This window comes from Rhamphochromis longiceps, linkage group LG1 (assembly GCF_057381845.1).
Source record: "Rhamphochromis longiceps isolate RC_006_pf linkage group LG1, R_longiceps_female_GT1.1, whole genome shotgun sequence".
In the NCBI taxonomy this organism is placed as follows: domain Eukaryota; kingdom Metazoa; phylum Chordata; class Actinopteri; order Cichliformes; family Cichlidae; genus Rhamphochromis; species Rhamphochromis longiceps.
In genome coordinates this window covers 13261470-13280586 of record NC_140557.1, presented here as the reverse complement: position 1 = coordinate 13280586, position 19117 = coordinate 13261470, and the positions used below count along the sequence as shown (strand labels likewise).

The window sequence follows — 19117 nt, the reverse complement described above, 5'->3', positions numbered from 1 at the left end:
ATGCTTGCTCTATGTTCACTGTAAAATTTGGGTTAAAATAAATCTTTTGAGATAAGTAATAATAATAATAACTAATAACTGGTAGTTCACATGAAATCTAAAATAATCTGGACTGGTTGTGTTCTTATCTATGGCTAAACTTTAGCGTACTAATAAAGTTATCATTCAAGCTTAGCTTACTTAAAAACAAATCAAACTTCATAGTATTAAATAAGGATATAGGTTTTATAACCTACACTGAGCCACAGGGATGTCTGAAATTTTTGGCTTCACTTCTGGAGAATCTTGTCATTGATCTTTATTCATAATTTGTACAGTATTTCTCTACAGACACATTTCTTTTTTCTTTTTTTACTTCTGCCTTCTTACTTTTTTTGACACCCTAGTTACCAGCATCTAACAGTGCACTTGACTAAAACGGGGTTTGTTGGTGGTGCACGCCAGCTTTATAACAAAAAAGTTAAAAATAGGTTACATTTCATGACTTCTTATAAAGGCTCAAATTAATTGCAGTTATGTTTAAAAAGCGTTAGTCTGCCATTTAGAAGATGTGCACCACTGGAGCACTGACTGTGATGTAAAATGAACTGGAATATGAAGAATGTTTACACCATTAAAACCAACAGGTATACAGGAAAAAAAAAGTGTTCTTCCGAGGGACCTTACTGATGCAACTCCAAAGAGCTCTTGCTTGTCAATGTGACTTTTTATAAAGTGCATGTAAGAGATTTTGAATACGGTCCTGTGACACAGAACAGCTGGGTATATATTAAATAGAGTAAAGCTCATTGAGAACAAATAGATGTGGGGAACACAGCTGCTGTGGCCTGACAGATTGAGAACACATCTCACACAGGACACTCCTTCAAGAGGCTCTGATGTAGGAGAAAAATACAAATAAATTATAAATCATTCTTTAAAAAGCTTCTCAGGTTTTCTTTTTGAAACATACTTCTTAAGTGCACAGGATCCAGAGGTTTGCCTGGTGGAAAAATCCACTCGGGAGACTGTTGTCATGGCTACAGAAGATTTTTTTTCTCTGCATTTACATAAAACAGTTTCTTGTGGTACCCTCCCCTCAGATTCTTCCTTTGCTTCTTTGGGTAAAAGTGGGTCAACAGCAGAAAGAAAGAGAACTCGAAACAAGACCCTGTGAGTGACTAAGCTCAATCACTTCAGTTCTCTGGAGGAATAATATCAATTATTAAACCTGTTTGTAGTAAAGTATGAAGATAAATAAAGTCAGAAACTACGTTTGCCTGAGTCTGATTTTGCAAAGTTTTTGTAATTTTTTTGTAAACTTTACAAATTTTGTAAAATTATTAAAATTCTTTGGCTTTTTTTTCACTTATTTTCGAAAAAAAAAAAAAAAAACCCAACAAAACAACAAAATATTGTGCATTGCTCCTTCATATGTTAACGTAATCAAAAGAAGTTGTACACTATCATGTGAAAATCACAAGGGCGCTACTCACTTAGCCCTTTGGGATAAGGAACATCTGCTTGTGCTCCAAGAACCTCAATAAAATACTGAACATCTAAATGTATTCAGCAATCCAGCATGTAAGAAGACAGCTATGCTTGACTGGATACATAAAGAATAAATTAACAAACATTTTTTAAAGGAAAACTTTTGGGAAATGGTTTTTCTGCAGTTAACATATTTTTTAAAAATCCTGTTGAAGTACATTTACATATTCAGCATTCTACTTTTGCAACAAATGCACAATCAGTCTAAACACACATTTACACACATGGTTTTAGGAGATGTGAGCACACTCAGTGAAAATGTTAACTGCAAACTGCAAACTTTATAAAATGAATAAAAAACACAAGTTTTGTCAACTGCAAAGCCTATACTGTGTTTCCTACAATATGAATATGTAATAATAATACTGTAGGTACAAATATGGGTTAAAATAACATGCAAATTACACTCAGTGTACAGAAGGTCAACTAAAAATTCAAAAAATAAAAATAAATTCTATTCTCTCCTTAAAATGTTTCAGAACAAGAAGCAGGGTTTCTATCAGATTGACCCGATCTTTCATTTTTGTACTAATTACTTATTTGTTCAGAATGAGTAGAAAAGTAATTCACCAATAAATCATTCAGTTGTTTTCTTAATGATTTTTCTTGCCTTAAAAGTCTAGATAGTCTTTAATTTTTCAACTGCGCATGAGTGATTCGATATTTTGCTGTATCTCTGGACACTAGTGCAGTCACTGACATCCTGACTTCAGTAGCCTTTAATTTGGCCTTACTTTGTAGCCTCAGCTAAATCACAATCACTGTCCCGACTAGAGCTCAGGGTGTCTGCCAGCGCGTGCTGGGGCCCTGCAGCATTTCCATCTGGCCTCTGGGGAGTCGCACATCAATTGCTCTCAGCTAAATGCACTCACATATGAATATTTTAGTACAATTTAATGTTTCAGCTACAGCCCCAGAGGAGCAGAGCATCAATTTGTGAACACAGTTCTCCTGGAGTTAAAAGCCAGGCCGGATAATACAGTATGAAAGGTGCTGTCAATCTAGAGGGCCTTTTTTCACTTGAGAAAAAAACAAACAAAAAAAAGCCCCAAGAAAAGCAGACCCTTTGCCTTCAGTATCCAACTGGAAACAAACAGCTTTTTCAGGAGAAAAAATGACTGAGGCAGCAGTCGGCAGGTTTTTGGTTCACCAGAGTCACCAGTAGTTTTGCCAGGTCAGTCAGTTTTCCCAGAGCTCTGGCTGTCTGCCATTTAGTTTCGCCATGCTCATAAACATACATGCACTCTCCCACACACACCATGTGCACACACACACACACACTCACACAGCTGGTGGAGGCAGCAGGTCAGGGAATCTTGCACCTGCTGTCCTGTTAATAAAATACCCCAAAGTGATGCTGAAACCTCTTCCTTCACACAGAAAAGCTCCCCTCAGGTGTAAGGACATGAGTGCTTTACAAAACCGGGAAATCCTGACACAGCTAAGATTATCAGCTGGTCTGTAAGCAGACTCTCTTTTTTTTGTTAGGAAAAAAAAAATAGAAAAATGTCTATTTAAAAGCCCCCATCACAGTGTGAGTGTGGTAAAAAATAAACACATGGAGATCACAATAAAAACGACTTACTTTCTGCCACCACTCCAAAACTCATTTCAGTTAGGTCCATAAATTTTTGGACAATTTCCCAATTTTTGTAAATTTAAGAGTGCAGAATTTCAGCTTTATAGCCAGCTGTTAACTTGTTTTTTCATGACAATAGAAGCAGATAGAAGATGTGACGTTGATTCCAAGTGTGGCTGCTTTTCACTGGAACTCTCAATATGAGAGCCAAAGACCAAAATAAACCCATCAGAGAAATAAAAAAAGAAAATGAATCAACATTCTTAAAAAGAACGAATGTGCCGGCCAGCTCAGCTACACCAAAAAACCAGACAACTAAACATAGTGAAGAACAACAAGTTCACAACATCTAACCAAGTCAAACACACAGTCAGGCAGCAGGTATATCATGGTCAAAGTCTACAATCAAGACAGCACTTTACAAATTAAAACATACTAAGTGTTTACAACAAGAGAAAAGTATGGAGAAAGAGAGAAACAGCTTGTGATCAGAACATGGTGGAGGCATCAGGATGTAGTGGAACCACGCCAGTATTGTTAAAAAGATGATGTGACTACTGATAGAAGTGATAATGATAGAAGTACCATTTATTCTGAAGAGTACAGCACTCAGATTCGATTAGATGCTGCAAATGGTCACAGTCTAAATTGGCCACCTGATTTCAGCCCCAACAAAGAATGTGTTTCATCCTTTTCAGTTACTGAAGACCAAATTAAGAGCCAAAAAACCTCAAATTAAAGCTGAAAGACTGCATTTCAGTTGCACATCGATCTAAAATCTATTGTGATGGTGTACAGAGGCAAAAAATAAAAAACATTTTATTGTCCAAAAACCTTATGAATCCATCTGTACTAAAACTAGACAAAATGCAGATACAATGCTACAGTAAACTTAACAAAATTACTTAATCAATAAACAATTAGTAAAATGAATTTGTTAATAGTAAAACATAAACATAAAACTGAACATTAGAAGTATATACATGATATGATTCATTGTGGTGAGGCCCTCACACTAACTGATGGTCTTGTTTTGACTGGTCCGAACAAAGATATTTCTTTGCTCATTTAAGTGACATCCTGTTGGTAAAGTCACTGATAAGCGATAACAAGATGCCTGCTCTGTGCTGATGAGAGCAGCTGATAAGAAAAATACAAGATGTGCATTTGTAAAATAAAACAGGCGGCTGACAGTTACACTAATAAGGTAATAATGGTGCAGGTTTTTCAGTCCAACAATGCAGAGCTGCCCTGAGGCACCAATCAAAAATTAATACTAATTATCACGTGAATACTGCATTAACTCTGAAGAATGATGAATTATAAATCTGCAACATGGTTACCCTCTCAGAACGACCTCACTTGCATAAAGGAAGTGTTTTTGTGCTCTTTTTTTTTTCTAGCACAGGCATTTTTGAGGACATATAACACTGAAAAACACACAACAATAAAACAATGTTATGTATTGAAATAATTACAGTGACTTCAGAAGATTTTGATCAGATCTTAGAATCTGGATGTTTGAATGAATTTTTTTTTAGCGGAAATATTTAAATGAGCATGTCAAAACAAAAAATCTTATGCAGGGGTAAAATGTGTTACACTAATAGTAGAAGTCTTGGTTATTATGTATCAGTTATGTTTATTTTTATTTGAATAAACAGGTGTATTTAAATCAGATAAAAGTAATCTTCAATTAAAAGTGAATTTTAAGTGATTATTAAAAATATTCCAGTTCATGATTTTTGTGTTTGGTTTTTATAAAAAAAAAATTAAAAATGACACTGCATAAAAAAATGCATTGAGTCATTGGTTTGAGACAGATAAACAGTGTGTCCATTACAATTTTCGGCTTATGGCAAATCTGCACATCACAGGGGAGAAAGACAGCAGTTATGTCACAACACACATGCAGCGAAAAAGACACACACAGCCATACACAAAGGAATGCACACACATCACAAAACCTCACATTTGCATATACAAAAAATTAGCATAACATCCAAAATTCAGTTCATTCACCAGGTCACACAGTAGTATGATGTTATCTCTGCTGTTCAGCCCCTTAATTAATGTGAAAATATAAATGTAAACTGACTTGAGGTGTGAGATTTTTTCCCCTCTGAGACTGTATATATTAAAACTTCATTTACTTTTTGAATACATACCAAGCTTCATTTAAACCAGCAATGACAGACAATTCATGAGCAAATCACACATGTACACACTGTGGCCTGGCAAATACGACAGACATGATGAATAAACAAAAAAACATGTTCTCAGTTGTTCTAACTTTTCATGAACAAGTCCAACATGTCCAAAATGAAAAATGCTTTTGGAAAAATGACACATATCTTTTTAATTATAACAATGTGTGTCGATATGAAAGAAAAAAAGATGCTCCAGCAGAGATATACAAACTGGCACAATGTCAACTGAATCCAGCTTGTGGAGGGTTTGAACGGATGGGCGTTGTAAATAACTTATAGGTCTGACAATGGAGGCAAAGTGCCATCGAAAACAAAACATTCAAGAGCAAACGAGTCACTGTGAAAAGTTCAGTAATGCGGAGCGGGAATGCCCAACTGAATTCCAAACAAGAACATTTGGCTCTTGCCAAAGTTTAAGTGGATGAGTTCAGTCACACATATATATTTCATGAGATTAATGGGCCCCATCAAACAGTGATTAGAGATTCTTCTGGGAGGCTTTTATTCCAGAGTGACAACTAGGTTGGCTGGGCCAGATCAAGTCAGTAACAGGTCACAAACAATGTTGCTGTGTGTGATATTTCCTGACACTGCAGACTGAATATATAAATAAAACACACGCAACCCTTGACCCCACAGTATTAGCCACACAGTGACGGTACCTGATACTTTTTATTCAGAGTTTTATTCTTTAGACTACACATTCTGGCTAAAACACTGCCCAAAAAAAGTTGAATGATTAAGAGCACCAAACGTAATGGATGTTTCTACAGAATCGACCAGGCCTTGTCAATTCTTTATTAATATTATGATATATTTCCATGATATCGCTTTATAATTCTTCCTCAGGAGGAAAGGTAGCAATGACAGAGACATAAATTTCCTTCATTTTATTTATAGTACTTAACTTTTAGCCTAGCACAAACCTGATCAGGATACACGGCCCTGACAAACGTTTCTTGAGATTTGAACTCAATTAGATCTGAAATAGTTCAACAGCCAGGTGAGTAGACACTCGGGGGAGGATTAAAAAGGAAGTTCTCGGCTGTAAAGAGAACCATAACATTTTAGGCTTACAAAGCCATCAAAGATCTTCAGTGACCATGACTGAGCCCATGAAAGTTAAAGTAATGGTTATAATGAGCCCACTTAAGGTTGGGCGAAAAGGTCATGTGAAAGCATACACCATTCTGTCTGGTTTCAAAAACATCAGCAACAACTTTCTTTATTATTTAAACCCCTTCTGAAATGGTAAAAACAGTGGCTTTAATATCATACTGCTTTCTGAAATATATTTTATATTTAATGCAACCTAAAGTGACCGATGCTGGTGAATCAGACATATTGAATCAGTCACACACAACATATTGTTTTAATACTAAACAGACTAAAGCCTAGTCTAGAAATAAAGATCAATATGAGTTGAATTGGAATACCTATGATGTAGTCTAATGCAACCTAATTCAATTGAAATACCATTAGATCTGCAAGCTGACAGTTCTATTGAACAATCACAGGTTACAAAATTAGGTCACTGATCTAAAAGAAAGACATTTTATATGCACGAGAACATTGTGATGAAAAATCCAATATGCATAATAAAATATATATCTGGACATCTGGCTCTTTCATGTCTATCCAAGCACTTCACTATATAAATGTATCAATATTATAATATTATAATAGAGAATACGCTATAGAGTGAGCCTGGGTTTACCAGATATGACGTTATTGTATGATTCCTTGTGTGCATTCTTATTACTTGGAATATTAAGGCAAAAATAAAAGCGAAAGTAAAGTAAACAAGAAAAAAGTGCTTTTTTAAAAAAAAAAAAAATTCTGTTTGGAGCTAAACTGCTAACCATGTTTCTTGTTGATATTAAGTAAAAGATACAATGTTTAATATTAGGCATTGCACATAGACTGTATAATAGGAAGTGGCTTACATGTGACTTAACGTACTCAAGAAAGTGGATTTCATTTTTCTAAAGCAGAACAGCAGAGAGATATTGACCATTAGCATACATAATTATATGTATGCTAATGGTAAAAAATCACAATTTTTTACCATTAGCATTTTTGCTTATAAATGTAGATTTCATTTAATAAAATTCAATTCTCTCTAGGAAACTAAACACCATCAAAACCTACATGTATTTCTCAAAGCTACACTTTATAAATCAGCTACTTCTGCTAATTTTGGTAATTTTGAGTGGTAAAAACTGGATTACTCTGGTGATTAGGCATGACAGCCCTCTTCCCACCTCGCTGATGGCACCACTGGCAGCAGTGCAATTAGATTTGCTTTTTATGAGTTAAAATCTCAAAGAATCTGCTGTAACTCTTTACAGAACTTTGGACACATTTTTTTTACCCTTAGCATGAACCAGAGTTGAAGGATATTATCAACACTTATTTGGGAGCCCTTCTGTCAGTTGTTGTGCTTGTTAAACCCGTGCAAACAAGAGAGAATATAGAGGAGGAAGATGCAGAAAAATATCTAGAGTTGAAAATAAACTGACAAAGAGAAACAAAAATATCAACAGAAACATCACAAGATAACATTCAACGATTATTATTGCCTAAGGAGAAACTCAGACGTCCAAATCGAGAACAAAAAGCTTCTAATTGTTTGGTTTAACTAATTCTATGGAACATATAGAAAAAGACAGAGAGAGAGGGGAGAGAGAAAAAATTGAGTGTTTTGCAATTATTTCAATATTTATTTCTTATCAAATTTTTGCATATGGACTTGACCCTGACAGAGTGTGGAAATGACTGTCACAATGGTTCCGAATGCAATTGCTGAGCCAACAATTTTCATTTTCCCATGCAGAGATCCTTTTAATATAATTAAACTGGGAAAAGTGACCTTACATGTAAAAATCAACATCTCGGACTGTTGAGAATGCTTTCATTAGTTGTTTCCATCTACTCACAAAGACCAGTAAACTTTAATTGTATGATTAATTAAAGTAGACCTGTGGAAATTCATAGATCTGTAGTTCTCTTTAGTTAGCTTTAGTTTTCTTGTAGATTGACTAACTGATTTATTTGATGCCAGTCCTAATTGCTATGCTCAGCCCCACGCTCAATTCTGCCCTTTAACACGCAGTTCTGGTTTTCCTCCAGTAGGTGGCCTTGTTCTCATAGATGAGCAGACCGAACAGAGCAGAAGACTTTGACTGTGCTCAGAAACACTGAATTTATTTATAAAAGTACTTATAACTGAACTAATGTCTTATTTTGGGTTCAAAGACACTTAAAAGAAGATATGGGCGGTAATATGCACGGACTTTTCTTCCAGGCTTGCAAATGTGATATGGAAGAAAGCAGCAACATATTTTGCCATGGCAGATTTAGTTTGCTCTATCTGATATTTAAGATAGTTTATTTGATTAATCAATAATTCATTGGAAGCAATATGGAAATGCTGCACCTCTTGAATCTATGCAGTACAGCTGAACCGAGCTGAACACTGACGAGTAATTCCCAAGGTGCTCTAAATAATATCATCTTTAATAATCAGGCTCATTTCATTGAGTAAAGAAGGATTTTAATCTTAAGAGTAGTTTTAGTAAAAACATAAGGATCATTTAGATGTTTTTTTTTATTTTAATGGTAAATGATTCAACAGGATTTTGATAATGAACATATTTTTCTTACCAACACGAGTCAAAATGATTCGTTGCCTTTATACGGTTTTATTTTATCTTTGTTAAAAAACAAACAAAATATGAACATCTTTACTCCGACGCTTTTGTCAGTCATACACATCAACGAGATTTATTTATTATTTGCCAGAATGGAGGAGAGGTGCGGTGGAGCGATTGGAGAGTCCGATGTTGACGTAATGACGTCAGAAGAACAGCGCGTGGGACCCTGCAGCCTCTTCGGCCCCCCTCCAGTCCGGAGAGACACAAGTTATCAGGGAGGCAGGCGAAGGGGCAGTTCATCTTCTTACATCTTTTCCTCGTCTACAATCCCCTCTACCCGTCCTGTATGGTGGATATTATTTTCAGCTCTTCTTTCTTGGGTGATATGGGGGATCATTCCAAAAGTAAGTAAGCCAAGCTGTTCGGTCAAGTTTTAAGTGGCAGATTTTGTTTTCGTCGCTGTGGCTACATGATATATTGGGCAGTGCGCCGATTATTTCACTTATTTTCTCAGTAATACTAAAGTAATTTGTGTGGCTGTGTGTTTCAGGTGAGATTGTGATAAACGAAACGATTCCGTATTTTGCTTTTTGAGTACTGGCTAAAGTCCCCAGCTGTTACATAACAGCAAGTGTTGTCAAGTCTGCAAAACAGAGAAGTTACTTTAAAACCCCCCCTCACAGTGAAACATTATAGAAATAAATGGTGCAGCTGTTTGTCGTGTTTCTTTCGGATGCATTTTCAGTCTGTGGACTCTTTGCAGAGAAGCCAGGATTCGCGATGTGTGTAGGATGTGGAAGTCAGATCCATGACCAGTACATACTGAGAGTCTCTCCCGATCTGGAGTGGCACGCAGCCTGTCTAAAGTGTGCGGAGTGCAGCCAGTACTTGGATGAGACCTGTACTTGTTTCGTCCGGGACGGCAAAACCTACTGCAAAAGAGATTATGTAAGGTAGGATTAAAAAAAATCCCCTAATTATCGAGTGATATTAGTCGGTATAAATTTAATGTTGGATGTATTTAGGCTATTGATTACAATTTCTATTATGAAAAAAGTGAGTGAACTGTGGACACAAAATAAAATCTAAATCACAAGAAAACCTCTGTAACATACATCCTAAATGCGCAATTTATTATAAAATTTTGCACTAACGAAAAACATATCTAGGCCTACACACTGCTTTAACATGTTATCAATGAAAATATATGATATGATGCCTTAAACGCTTAAAAGAGCTAAAACTTACATCTTTGACTGAACACCCCAAAGTTTGTGTGTGTGTGTGTGTGTTGTTATTTACATTTCCCGCAGATTTTTAATGCTATTCAATGAATCTATTCTTGCCAGGCTGTTTGGAATTAAATGCGCAAAATGCAACCTGGGATTCAGCAGCAGCGATTTGGTGATGAGAGCTCGGGATAACGTGTACCACATCGAGTGTTTTCGGTGCTCCGTGTGCAGCAGGCAACTGCTGCCGGGAGACGAGTTTTCTCTCCGGGAAGAGGAGCTGCTGTGCCGGGCAGACCACAGCCTGCTGCTGGAGAGGAGCTCCGCAGGAAGCCCCGTCAGTCCCGGACACATCCACTCCAACAGACCGCTGCACCTGGCAGGTCAGTTATTATTATTATTATTATTATTATTATTATTATTATTATTATTATTATTATTATTATTGTTCTTGTTGGCCCTGTGCATTTATTGAAACTATGTCCTAAAAACGCTCTTTTATAAAAACTTGTAAATTATAAGAGTTTATGTACAAATTGTGAATAAAATCCTTGTAAAATGGTCAAGGTTTATTCTTATTATTATTATTTAAAACTTCTTCCGCTCCTCAGCATGCAAGTAATTTGTTGTGATTGGACTGTGTGTGTGTGTGTGTGTGTGTGTGTGTGTGTGTGTGTGTGTGTGTGTGTGTGTGTGTGTGTGTGTGTGCGTCAGCTGTGTGCTGCGACCTTTCTTAGGGCTAATTTCATAATTGATCTCGTTAGGAGTAACTTGCTCTGTTGCCATTATCTGAATAATCTGGTATTTGAGTCGGCTGTGACAGTGTGTGCGTGTGTGTACGTGTGTTCGCAGAGATCCTGAGGGCGTTTGACCACAGAAAGAAAATAAAGTAAACGTGAGAATTATGCTCACAACTTCCTGATTAGTAAAACAGAACAGGTTTGTACACGTCAGTAAAACACAGGTCTCTAGCTGTGCCATCGCTGCTCCTTTTTCACATTTAATAAAAATGTTCCATTTTATGGCGACAGCGATTCACGACGTGAGTTCAGCCGGAAAGTGCAGCCTTGAAAAACAGTTATTAAATGTAACAAATCGATTTTTACGCTTATTGTGCGTTATTTTATTACACTGCGAGAGACTGTAGAAATCATAATTGTTTTTCTTATCTTCAGATAAAAATTAAAGCAGCGGGCATTTCTGGCAATATTGATTTAAACAGCAGTTTACTGGAACGTGGTTTAAAAACGTTGCAGAGTTTTTTTTCTTGTCTTAGTTTAATTCACGTCAGGCTGATGAATATGGCTGGTTTTTCCTGCATAATGCAAATCCATCTAAAGTGATTTAGAAGGCGAAAGTGCACAGATGAATGGGCTGCAGAGTAATTGTATCAAAACATTAATGTTTCCTGTACAAGACCTTCTTAGTGTGTCACAGTCACTGACAGACCCTTTCTCCGTCCTCAGCAGATCCTGTAACGGTGCGGCAGGCTCCGCATCGGAACCACGTCCACAAGCAGTCGGAGAAGACAACGCGGGTCAGGACGGTGCTGAACGAGAAACAGCTCCACACGTTGCGGACCTGCTACAACGCCAACCCGAGGCCGGACGCGCTGATGAAGGAGCAGCTGGTGGAAATGACTGGCCTGAGCCCAAGGGTTATCCGGGTCTGGTTCCAGAACAAGCGCTGCAAAGACAAAAAGAAATCTATCCTCATGAAGCAGCTCCAGCAGCAGCAGCAGAGCGATAAGACTGTAAGCATCTTCGTAAGTTTGACCGCTTAATTACTATCTTCAATCGTTCTTTCATTTAAAGCCATGACCTGAATGTGAACTCGGTTATTTGTTTGATGCTGCCATACATCTTTGTGACATACAAGTTCTCCTGCAAAGTTGCAAACAGATGCAACTCCCACGAAAATAACCTGATAGCTTGTGAATTTTTTCTTTTTGTTTGCTTTGTGAATTTTTATTTTTCCATTAGTAGAAGCTAATCCTTTGCGTTTAACCTTTTGTAAACTTGTGATTCGACTTACCTTTACTTAGAGTGAGGCCCAGTGCACCCTTGCAGTGCTATGCTGTATTCAAACTTTATGTCAATGAATAATAAATCACCTACTTTGACTTCAGCTGCCTGCCATAAAAGATAAAAAGGGTTCTCTGTATACAAGCTTTCTCTGTATTAGATCAGTTTTTCAGTCTTTTTTCCGCCCCTAAAAAAACTTCAATAAAAACCCCGTCCTTTATTTATTATTTATTATTATTTATTTTCCTCCCACAAATATTGCACTCATCACAAGTGGTCCATGAAGATGAGCATGTGCAGGGTTTATAGGGGTCAGAAGGATAAACAGAAGTTCTCTGAACACCACAGTTGTTGACAAATTCTTCCTTGCAGAAAAGAGACACATCGTTCTTATTCTGTGTGTTTTTGTAAAATATTCTCAGAGCCTGCAGGGCCTCACGGGGACGCCACTTGTGGCTGGGAGTCCAATTCGACACGAGGGGAACGTGCAGGGAAACCCAGTGGAGGTTCAGACCTACCAGCCTCCGTGGAAAGCTTTGAGTGAATTCGCCCTGCAGAGCGACCTGGATCAGCCAGCTTTTCAACAACTGGTGTGTGTGTTCAGGACAGACTGAATGTGACATGATTTATACAGGCTGCTGGTGCACTGCATGTGCACGAAAACAATAGCCAGTAAATTCTGTAGCATGCGGTCAAATACAGATATGCAACACATGCACGCACTCACATGCAAAGTAATTATATTGGGCCACGTGTGCGTCGTGTGCTTTGCAAAAGTAAAGCTGGACTTTCACACTTGCAAAAAACAAAAACTAAAAAAAAAGGTACTAAAGCAGTATTCTGGTACGTTGTTTTCTGCTCTCAGGTGTCTTTCTCTGAATCGGGATCTCTCGGGAACTCCTCGGGCAGCGACGTGACTTCTTTGTCTTCTCAGTTACCGGACACCCCGAACAGTATGGTACCCAGCCCGGTGGAGACGTGAAACGGGGCCATCCATCCATCCATCCTAATGGTCATCCCTCCTGCAAGGACAGTTGCAGCATGATCCCGGTCCCTTGCATGTGACCAACTCATCACATCGCCCGAATTTTCAGTGGAGAAAGCGTTTTTTTCCTGACACGCAGAAGTCGGAACCAAGAGAGCACCAATTGACTCCGACTTTTCTTTTTCTTTCTTTTTTTCCGGAGTTTTCATTGACAAAAAACTAAGCAGAACAATTGTTGCATGACTTGATACGGAGAACGAAGATGTACAGAATACCTCCCGATGGATATATTACAACAAACCAACCGTCAGAAACAAATTGGAAACATTTCCACGGTGATCCAGATGGACATCTTGCAATTTAATGTGATCATAATGTGTCTTGTTTTTTTTTCAACATGAGAATTTTTGATACATTCATTTCGTTGTCGAGTCCAGTTGACGTTTTGTCTTAAGCTCAGAGCATGATAATCTGCAAAGTATTCGTGTTGTAAAATATTTTATCTTAAGGGCAAGAAACAGGTTGTTTGAGCTTCTCGAACAAAAAGTAAATTATTGTTATATTATTTATTGTTAGGAAAGCGATTCGCTAAGGGATTATTAACTGAGAAAAAAATAAAAACACTGAATACATAAAGTGTCTTCGTGACCAGTCATTGTACAGGCGCATTATTATTTCACATGTGCATTTATAAAGCAATGCAATTTAATATATTTTAAAAAACGCTTTAAAATTAGTAACTACTGCCCATCTGCCACTTTATGGACCTAATTAAGATTTTCAGGCGCTTTTATTGTGATAAAAATAAATTCAGTCCAGTCCCAAATACAGGGAACAGATTTTCACTCTTCCTGACAGCGTGTAATTTCTGATTAAAAAAACACAGCAACAAATTACCTACAAATTTCATTCTAGGGCGTGTTTCGTATTTTAAAAGCATTAATTTCTGCTACGCTGAATATGTTGTTTGTCCTGTTCAACCTGAGTGAAGCTGGCTCTGTGGTCTTATCACCCCCCTCCATCTTGCGGTGTATTCCCCTTCGGTTATATGGCAGGAATCGGCCATTGGTCATTTACTATCTCGGGGGCAAAAATCTGCTGTAAATTCTGCTCAGTCCAGTTACTCTAGTTGAGTCACAAGCCGGTCTAGACAGCGCGCAGGGATCGGCGACCTCTTATCTAGTCCTGGCATCACCTGCAAACGATACACTGACTGAAGCCACAACAAACTAAACACCCCCCACCTTTGACACACTCAAACCCTCAGCAAAGCCCCTCGTAACTGAGGGGAACTGAGAGCAGCTCGTAAAGGGTCACTTCTCCTCTTCGGTTTATTTTCCTTTACTAAATTGCGTTATTGCACTCGGGTCAGCCGAGATGACAGCTCAGACTAAATGGACTGGCATATCTTGCACTGTGTAACAAACCACACACAAACCAAAGTCATCATTTATGTGAAATCTGTGGATAAGGCATTTTAAGATGTACGTAGGAATTTACTCACTTTAATTTTTTTTTGTTAGGTATTTAGTCTATTACATTTGCTCTAAAGAATTTCTCACTCAATGCACTTTTGGTTCTGTGGAATCTAAAACAAAAGGGAAGATACAAGAGTGAAAAGCGTCTTCAGTGCCAACAATAGACTTAATGGTTTCGGATAATTCTCTTAATCGATTTCTATCGGAAATAACTAGAAACATTTTGAGCATCGTTTCCTTTCTTTTAGACTCAATATAGTGATTTATTTTTCGTATTTACACCGGGCGCCTTTTCACCAAAACAAATGTTTGCAGTTTTTGTTTTTCGTGCTCTGTCAGTGTCTTAATTGTGAAGCTGAATGACAAAGGGCAGATAATAGATTTGTAATCGAGCTATTTCAAATAAGATAGGCAAACAATGCGAGCTGATTAAGATAACATAGATAAGCGAGGAATAACAATGGCGTTTACAGGCAAGAATGCGAGGCCTATTAACTCTCCCTCCCAGAAAATCATTAAGGGACGTTTTCCTATAATGTATGGACGCTGTTGCAATTTCTATTATTATTTTAAAACAACAATAATAAAAAAATAATAAAATCAAATCGAGCCACATTTGTTAAAATAACACAAGCTCAGGCTTTATTTGTGGAGTTACATCATCGATTCTGCTTAAAGTGAAAAATAATTCCTTTGTTGCTTAGATGCTCTTCAAGTCTGTTTTAAAATCCGGACATGCTTCAAATGTAACTGAAAAAAAGAGAACTTTCACTGAATTAGAAAAGGGCGAACTCTTCAATAACCTTTAAACGCACAATTACACTCGACAAAAATCATTTGACTCAGGCGTTCGGGTGTGAAGTTTATTTTCCATCTTGTGTTTTCAGTTCTTATGCGATCCCGCGCTGCCAATACAGATCAGAGATCAGACCCTCTGACATCTATACAATGAGCTTAATTAAGTAGCCCAGCTGCTGGGAGTACGATCTTCTATCACGTCCATCAGTGGGCGTTTCCTCCCAGTGTGTTAAATAAGAACCAAAATAAACACCGCTGATCCCTGCTCAGTAGACTCACTAACACACACGCACCTAAGGCTACTTTGTCTGCAGCTCTCACTCTTTTCCATACAGACTTAATTTTAATGGAGACATTGTAGGCTTTGTTGTGTCCCGGTTCGTTGCATTAAAGCTATGACAGATACCCTGTTAAATCTATACCTCCCAACTTTGACCCAGAACCACCGACACCCGATTAACTTCTAGCAGAGCTGATAACGAGTCTGCGCGTGTCATGTTGCCACAGTGCAACTAGATGCTGTTGGAGGGAGTGACACGATGTCATTAATGATTAAGAGGAGGAGTCCATTTAAAGGTGTGATGTAATTCTCTAATTGGTGGAGGGGTGGGCGTAATTAGATCAGGAGGGAAGTAGCAGTGCCGTCCTCCTCAAGACGCATCTTTCACGAGTGGATCACTTATTTATTTATTAGATTTTTTTTTCGACAAGTTTTTGTTCTGTTTTCTAGAGAAAAACAAGAAATGCACAAGGAAATAACAATGCCTCGTTTTGGATTTCCACATCCGTTTTTGCATTCGTCCCCCCCCCCAAACAACAACTGTAGCTAATATTCAAAATGGCACTCTATATGATTTAATAGAACGGGTCAGATATTTATGGACCTTCATCACTTTATAATTATTATTTATTCTTATTAATGATCCTTAATTGCTGTTAAATTTTAACGTTTTCTAGGTATTGCTACGGCACTAGTTTATCTTGAGCTCTTTAGGCCCCAATGAAGTCATTTCCTCATGAAATTGCTGCTTTCTTTCTTACTTTTTCTTGCTTGGTAATTTTTAGTAATAATCTACAGTAATCCTGCACTGAACACGAACACATTCATAATACACATTCGCGTTCATCAAACGTAGCAGTTTGCCGTTTACTAAATGTGATATTACATCTGATAAAGTTAAAATAATAATACAGAAAAATAAAGACACTCCGAACTCGTTTTTCCTTTTCTTTTTTTTCTTTTGATGAATTTTAGGTAATCAGTGGTTAAAGTGAAGCTATCCAACTATTTAGGCACATAGACAAAAAAAAATGGGACACAGAGTAAAGAGATTAATGTACTTTGTGTCGATTTGACTTGCATAAGTAATTTTAAAAAATGTAGAACTGTCATATTATGTGAACCACCCACTTAATCTAACAGCCTTGCCATTGGTAGACCACAAATTATTATTATTATTAGTATTATTGTTAAACTAACATCCTCATGTTGACCGTCTCTGATTTTCTCATCAAGACAGTTTATATTCTGCTTTTAGAAAGGTTGAATTTCGTACGGATAGAAAAACAAAAAGAAAAAAAGTGAACGACAGAAAACTGCTTTTAGAAAAAAAAGTGAGCTCATACTGTTCAATTAGCATTACTACATAGTCGAAATTTTGTAAAAGTGGCGTGTGCATGATTTCTGTGAAGTCTCTGCGAAAGTTTCGACTCTTGAGTTCCACTGTGACCTTGGTGTAGCTTTGGGGGCCACCAGCAGAGGAACAGCCGGGACGAACTTCAAGTCCGAAACTCTCAAGGGAAGCTTTCTGACAAACTGACTTAATGCAGAGACGTTTTGTTCTATTTTAAAAGAGGGAGAGAGAGAGAGAGAGAGAGAGAGAGAGAGAGAGAGAGAGAGAGAGAGAGAGAGAGAGAGAGCGAGAGAGAGAGAGAGAGAGAGAGACAAGACAAAAGGGGGCTCAGTGTGGTGGGGTAAGAGAACACGTTTGGAAACAATGAGTTGACTGAGATTCTCAGTAGATTTATTAAAATTAAATAATTTAATATGACAAAGATGTGAAGCAAAGTCTACTTATTCTGGCATTCTGGCTAACTAACTAGGAAGCAAACCTAGAAATGAATTACTCCTTTAAAAATTATTGATTCCTATGAAATAAAAAAAAATCTTTATTTGTCTTATTTGTTCTAATGTGAAACAGCCAAAAAAAACCAAGCATTGCCCTCAGTATGAAATTCAATGCATCTTATTCTGTATTTACACGTTTTCTGCACCTCTGGCAAGGTGTTAAATGTGAAATTTAAGGACCAATTTATCTTAGATGGGTAATAGCCAATTTAACATCTGGTGACAAGAATTTAATCATCTGTACTCTTAGGTTACAGTGATGATGAAAGGATAGTGTCAACATCTGTGTGTATTACCTTGCATCTTGTGCACTATTGATCCTGGAGAATAAATGCTGCTTTTACGGGAAAATGACACAGTGAGTAAATATCCACATATTATCCTGTAAACATTTTAAATCCCTGAGGTGTGATGAGGTATTTTAGAATGCTGAATTTAAAAAAATTGTCCCTTTATGTGCTGTGACCTATTTTGACCGACATGTTTTATTTTTAAGGCCAATTTTCTATCTCGATTTAAATGAGTTAAAACTGCAAAAGGAGGGAACTTTGCATGCAGCAAATTTCTTTCTTATATTCTATGGTACTTTAGGTGAATCTGTTGGGAAAGACATTGCAACAGTAGCAACTTGCATTACACCACAAAAGCCATATGTGTGTGCACTGAAGCATGCATGCTCTCATCCGTGCATGCAAAAGTTTCTGGGCATGTTGTGTGCATGAGCAGGGATGGTGAGCAGACCTCAGGCTTACCTGGAACACACACAGAGAGCCACAATCAGCCTCTCTGGTATCGCTGCTGAGACAGTGTCAGATCTCTGTAAATCACAGTGCCCCACCCACACATAAATCTACTGCAAAAACAACACACCAACACCCATTAGGAGGAGAGAGAAAGGCTGGAGCCGCCCCGCTTTACAATGACTTGCTATAAAACACAATGAGGGTTCACCTGTACTTGCCACCTCCCTTTGAGAAGGAAAACTGTCATTAGCCGAACAAAAAGGATAAACAAGTGTCACTGGAAGCAAACAATGAGGCAGTGAGCGTGAGTCACTTAAGATGAGAAACGGCATCAAAAGATTTGAGGGAGACACACTGGCGTTCGTGAGGGTCATATCAGTGTCAGTTCAGGAGTTCAAGAATGTTTTGTGTTTTAGATTTAGGACTAAAGCTCAATTAACCTCCTGACTCACGAGTTAAAATTTGGAAAGAAATAACCTTTAATTATAGCATTCAGAGCAGAAAATGAAATGTAAATGCCGCTGAAATACTGTTCCTGTCAGCTTCAAATACAGTGACTCATCTTTTCATGAAAGAGGGAAATTAAGTTCAAGTTTATATTGATCTTTTCATCCAAGGGAGGCCATAGTTTGTCAAAAACACATATATATGCACTCACTGAAGTATACGTAATTTTATATATGTGTGCTTTACATCTATTTGCATCTGTTGGATGTGGAAATATTTTTAAATATCAATGCAAAATCGTTCCTAAAAA

General features: G+C 37.5%; 1 protein-coding gene across 5 annotated transcripts; it reads left to right on the top strand.

The window, feature by feature from the left end:
• Window positions 1-9232: 9232 nt before the first annotated feature.
• Window positions 9233-13849, top strand: isl2b (ISL LIM homeobox 2b). Of its 5 annotated transcripts, none has more exons than XM_085388002.1 (6): window positions 9233-9379; window positions 9739-9928; window positions 10325-10587; window positions 11674-11957; window positions 12651-12818; window positions 13094-13849. In XM_085388002.1, exons 1-6 carry the CDS (start codon window positions 9322-9324, stop codon window positions 13208-13210), a joined length of 1080 nt encoding a protein of 359 aa, XP_085244128.1. In that variant the 5' UTR covers window positions 9233-9321; the 3' UTR covers window positions 13211-13849. The 5 variants fall into 5 exon arrangements, with proteins under 5 accessions (XP_085244128.1, XP_085244003.1, XP_085244064.1 ...); XM_085387877.1 differs by having other exon boundaries at window positions 11674-11969; XM_085387938.1 differs by having other exon boundaries at window positions 11671-11957.
• Window positions 13850-19117: the final 5268 nt, after the last annotated feature.

What these genes read in the sequence shown, in the direction of transcription:
- isl2b (XM_085387790.1), top strand. Translation starts at nt 9,322, where the DNA reads ATGGTGGATATTATTTTCAGCTCTTCTTTCTTGGGTGATATGGGGGAT. An exon ending in TATGGGGGATCATTCCAAAA is followed by an intron (nt 9,380 to 9,738) that starts GTAAGTAAGCCA and finishes GACTCTTTGCAG; the next exon opens with AGAAGCCAGGATTCGCGATG. An exon ending in CAGACCGCTGCACCTGGCAG is followed by an intron (nt 10,588 to 11,670) that starts GTCAGTTATTAT and finishes CTCCGTCCTCAG; the next exon opens with CAGATCCTGTAACGGTGCGG.